Genomic DNA, 5,366 nt, shown 5'->3' with positions numbered 1-5,366 from the left:
GAGGGAGGGGAGGAGGGAGGGAGGGAGGGAGGGAGGGAGGGAGGGAGGAGGGAGGGAGGGAGGGAGGGAGGGAGGGAGGGAGGGAGGGAGGGAGGGGAGGGGAGGAGGGAGGGAGGGAGGGAGGGAGGAGGGAGGGAGGGAGGGAGGGAGGGAGGGAGGGAGGGAGGGAGGGAGGGAGGGGATGAGGGGAGGGTGTAGAGACAGGCCTCCCCTAACAAGCCCCTCTTCCACGGGTTTGTTCTGTTGCATTTGAGTACCAGTTATGGAGATTTTCTTCTTCTAATAGTCACAAACGTGTGGCGATGACTTGAACGACGAACGAGTGGAGGGGGAGAAGGAGAGGACCGACATCATCCGACCTTCCTCGTCCGCCCCTCCTCATCCTCACCCTGGCAGGGTTCTGTTCCACAGCAGCAGCGTTGCCCTCACGGTCCAGATGGAGGTTCCTCCGTCTCAGCTAACAAATAACAGCTCCTCTGTTGGTTCTGTGTGTGGGTGTGATGGACTGCTGGGGGGGGGGGAGGGTTCGCCCTCGTCAGGGGCAAGAGAGGGGGAAAGGGGGGGGGGGGCTGTTGCCATGGACACGCCCACATCCTCAGTACATTCTCCCGAGCGGGCGTGGTGAGGGGTGGCGAGGGCGGGGTATTTGTGGGGTCGGGGTGAGGTTGAGGGGTGGTCAGTAGCGGTGGGTCTGGTGGGAGTACTGTGGAGGCTGCTGGGAGGTAGAGGAGTATCCCATGCTGCTCTGGGGCAGGGATGTGCTTGGTCCCGGGTTCTGGTAGGCAGCATGTGGGTTGGAGCGCTGTAGGGGAGAGAGAGAGAGAGGGAGAGAGAGAGGGAGAGAGAGAGAGAGAGAGAGAGAGAGAGAGAGAGGGAGAGAGGGAGAGGGAGAGGGAGAGAGAGAGAGAGAGAGAGAGAGAGAGAGAGAGGGGGGGAGGGAGAGGGAGAGAGAGAGAGAGAGAGAGAGAGAGAGAGGGAGAGGGAGAGAGAGAGAGAGAGAGAGAGAGAGGGAGAGAGAGAGAGAGAGAGAGAGAGAGGGAGAGAGAGAGAGAGAGAGAGAGAGAGAGAGGGGGGGAGGGAGAGAGAGAGAGAGAGAGAGAGAGAGAGTGAGAGAGAGGGAGAGGGAGGGAGGGAGAGAGAGAGAGAGGGAGGAAGGAGAGAATGTTCTTATGAAAACAAACGGAAAATAGCACAAAGGACTTTCCTGCCTGTCCTTGACTATGTTGCTTCTTCCAGCAGACATGACACATGTGACCTCTAACCCTAACCATGTCCCAGACACGTCTACGGGTGTGAACCCTAACCCTAACCCTAACCATGTCACAGACACGTCTACCAGTGTGACCTCTAACCCTAACCATGTCACAGACACGTCTACCGGTGTGACCTCTAACCCTAACCCTAACCATGTCACAGACATGTCTACCGGTGTGACCTCTAACCCTAACCCTAACCCTAACCATGTCCCAGACACGTCTACCGGTGTGACCTCTAACCCTAACCCTAACCCTAACCATGTCCCAGACACGTCTACCGGTGTGACCTCTAACCCTAACCCTAACCCTAACCCTAACCATGTCCCAGACACGTCTACCGGTGTGACCTCTAACCTCTAACCCTAACCCTAACCATGTCCCAGACACGTCTACCGGTGTGACCTCTGAATCATAACTAATGCCTCATGTAGAACTAATGGAGTCTGTAGTCACTCACAGGTCCAACATGGCCTCTATTTACATGTAGGACAATCCACCTTAACCCTAAACCTAACCTTAACCCTCACCCTAACCCTAAACCTAACCTTAACCCTCACCTTAACCCTCACCCTAACCCTAAACCTAACCTTAACCCTCACCTTAACCCTCACCTTAACCCTAAACCTAACCTTGACCCTCACCTTAACCCTAAACCTAACCTTAACCCTCACCTTAACCCTAAACCTAACCTTAACCCTCACCTTAACCCTAAACCTAACCTTAACCCTCACCTTAACCCTAAACCTAACCTTGACCCTCACCTTAACCCTAAACCTAACCTTGACCTTCACCTTAACCCTAAACCTAACCTTGACCCTCACCTTAACCCTAAACCTAACCTTGACCCTCACCTTAACCCTAAACCTAACCTTGACCCTCACCTTAACCCTAAACCTAACCTTAACCCTCACCTTAACCCTAAACCTAACCTTAACCCTCACCTTAACCCTAAACCTAACCTTGACCCTCACCTTAACCCTAAACCTAACCTTGACCTTCACCTTAACCCTAAACCTAACCTTGACCCTCACCTTAACCCTAAACCTAACCTTGACCCTCACCTTAACCCTAAACCTAACCTTGACCCTCACCTTAACCCTAAACCTAACCTTAACCCTCACCTTAACCCTAAACCTAACCTTAACCCTCACTTTAACCCTAAACCTAACCTTGACCCTCACCTTAACCCTCACCTTAACCCTCACCTTAACCCTATACCTAACCTTAACCCTCACCTTAACCCTAAACCTAACCTTAACCCTCACCTTAACCCTAAACCTAACCTTAACCCTCACCTTAACCCTAAACCTAACCTTAACCCTCACCTTAACCCTAAACCTAACCTTAACCCTCACCTTAACCCTAAACCTAACCTTAACCCTCACTTTAACCCTAAACCTAACCTTGACCCTCACCTTAACCCTAAACCTAACCTTGACCCTCACCTTAACCCTAAACCTAACCTTGACCCTCACCTTAACCCTAAACCTAACCTTAACCCTCACCTTAACCCTAAACCTAACCTTGACCTTCACCTTAACCCTAAACCTAACCTTAACCCTCACCTTAACCCTAAACCTAACCTTGACCTTCACCTTAACCCTAAACCTAACCTTAACCCTCACCTTAACCCTAAACCTAACCTTGACCTTCACCTTAACCCTAAACCTAACCTTAACCCTCACCTTAACCCTAAACCTAACCTTGACCTTCACCTTAACCCTAAACCTAACCTTAACCCTCACCTTAACCCTAAACCTAACCTTGACCTTCACCTTAACCCTAAACCTAACCTTAACCCTCACCTTAACCCTAAACCTAACCTTGACCTTCACCTTAACCCTAAACCTAACCTTGACCTTCACCTTAACCCTAAACCTAACCTTGACCTTCACCTTAACCCTAAACCTAACCTTGACCTTCACCTTAACCCTAAACCTAACCTTGACCCTTCACCTTAACCCTAAACCTAACCTTAACCCTCACCTTAACCCTAAACCTAACCTTAACCCTCACCTTAACCCTAAACCTAACCTTAACCCTCACCTTAACCCTAAACCTAACCTTAACCCTCACCTTAACCCTAAACCTAACCTTAACCCTCACTTTAACCCTAAACCTAACCTTGACCCTCACCTTAACCCTAAACCTAACCTTGACCCTCACCTTAACCCTAAACCTAACCTTGACCCTCACCTTAACCCTAAACCTAACCTTAACCCTCACCTTAACCCTAAACCTAACCTTGACCTTCACCTTAACCCTAAACCTAACCTTAACCCTCACCTTAACCCTAAACCTAACCTTGACCTTCACCTTAACCCTAAACCTAACCTTAACCCTCACCTTAACCCTAAACCTAACCTTGACCTTCACCTTAACCCTAAACCTAACCTTAACCCTCACCTTAACCCTAAACCTAACCTTGACCTTCACCTTAACCCTAAACCTAACCTTAACCCTCACCTTAACCCTAAACCTAACCTTGACCTTCACCTTAACCCTAAACCTAACCTTAACCCTCACCTTAACCCTAAACCTAACCTTGACCTTCACCTTAACCCTAAACCTAACCTTGACCTTCACCTTAACCCTAAACCTAACCTTGACCTTCACCTTAACCCTAAACCTAACCTTGACCTTCACCTTAACCCTAAACCTAACCTTGACCCTTCACCTTAACCAGGCACTTTCTGTTGCCTAATCTTAATCCTCACTACAACAGTGACCACCAACCCTCACCTACCCCTGGACAGGCCCTGTTACCCCTGGACAGGCCCTGTTACCCCTGGACAGGCCCTGTTACCCCTGGACAGGCCCTGTTACCCCTGGACAGGCCCTGTTACCCCTGGACAGGCCCCGTTACCCCTGGACAGGCCCTGTTACCCCTGGACAAGCCCTGTTACCCCTGGACAGGCCCTGTTACCCCTGGACAGGCCCTGTTACCCCTGGACAGGCCCTGTTACCCCTGGACAGGCCTCTCTACCCCTGGACAGGCCCTGTTACCCCTGGACAGGCCCTGTTACCCCTGGACAGGCCCCGTTACCCCTGGACAGGCCCTGTTACCCCTGGACAGGCCCAGTTACCCCTGGACAGGCCCCGTTACCCCTGGACAGGCCCCGTTACCCCTGGACAGGCCCCGTTACCCCTGGACAGGCCCTGTTACCCCTGGACAGGCCTCTCTACCCCTGGACAGGCCCTGTTACCCCTGGACAGGCCCTGTTACCCCTGGACAGGCCCTGTTACCCCTGGACAGGCCCCGTTACCCCTGGACAGGCCCCGTTACCCCTGGACAGGCCCCGTTACCCCTGGACAGGCCCAGTTACCCCTGGACAGGCCCTGTTACCCCTGGACAGGCCTCTCTACCCCTGGACAGGCCCTGTTACCCCTGGACAGGCCCAGTTACCCCTGGACAGGCCCTGTTACCCCTGGACAGGCCCTGTTACCCCTGGACAGGCCCCGTTACCCCTGGACAGGCCTCTCTTGAAAAAGACAACAGTTAAAGCTGCAAGAAATAACTTTTTATAGTTCAATATTCAGGGTGTTGTGTTTTTTTTCTAGTTTATGAATTGGTCTCAGCAAGTGACACGAGACCGCATGAGACCCTGTTAATTTATCATTTATTTTAGAATTGTAGTGTACTGGCTAGTACATTGTACTGCTAGTGTACTGCCAGTATACTGCAGTTCTAATCATGTCCAGAGGGGGCGCCAAAGCTCTCTCAGTGAGTTATGCAGCTTTAAGCCTGAACAATTAAGAGTGTTGCGTGTTCTATGCGTGTCGGTCTGTATGTGTGTGTGTGTGTACCTGGTAGTCTGAGGTCATGATGAGGCCACTTGAGGTAGTGGTGGGCGGGACCACTCGCACTTTCTTCAGAGGCGGGCCCTGGGCGTGGCTGTTGTCAGGGTTACCGGTATGCCCCGCCCCGTTGGTGTGGTTGTTCCCCTGTTGCTGCTGCTGGTTCTTCTGTGGAAGCAGAAACACACACACCGACACGAGCCTTCATCAACCGTACATCACACAGCACAGAGGAACCAGACCTCAGAACACCTCTCACTAACGTTCACCTAACGTTCACCTAACGCTCACCTAACGTTCACCTAACGTTCA

At 51.9% G+C, this 5,366-nt stretch overlaps 1 protein-coding gene across 3 annotated transcripts in view; it reads right to left on the bottom strand.

Moving 5' to 3' along the window:
- Window positions 1–211: 211 nt before the first annotated feature.
- Window positions 212–5,366, bottom strand: part of cdk8 (cyclin dependent kinase 8) — a 29,180-nt gene continuing 24,025 nt past the window's right edge. For all 3 annotated transcript variants that reach the window (XM_084443111.1, XM_084443112.1, XM_084443113.1), the window contains exons 12-13: window positions 5,064–5,222; window positions 212–802 (exon numbers count right to left, since the gene is read on the bottom strand). In XM_084443111.1, coding sequence (XP_084299237.1) covers window positions 677–802; window positions 5,064–5,222 — 285 coding nt within the window. In that variant the 3' untranslated portion in view covers window positions 212–676. The remainder of the gene's footprint in view (window positions 803–5,063; window positions 5,223–5,366) is intronic.

Source organism: Borostomias antarcticus (assembly GCF_949987555.1).
Source record: "Borostomias antarcticus genome assembly, chromosome: 9".
NCBI classification, from domain to species: domain Eukaryota; kingdom Metazoa; phylum Chordata; class Actinopteri; order Stomiiformes; family Stomiidae; genus Borostomias; species Borostomias antarcticus.
The sequence above is the reverse complement of the archived record's forward strand: the minus strand, read 5'-3'. Positions and strand labels throughout refer to the sequence as shown.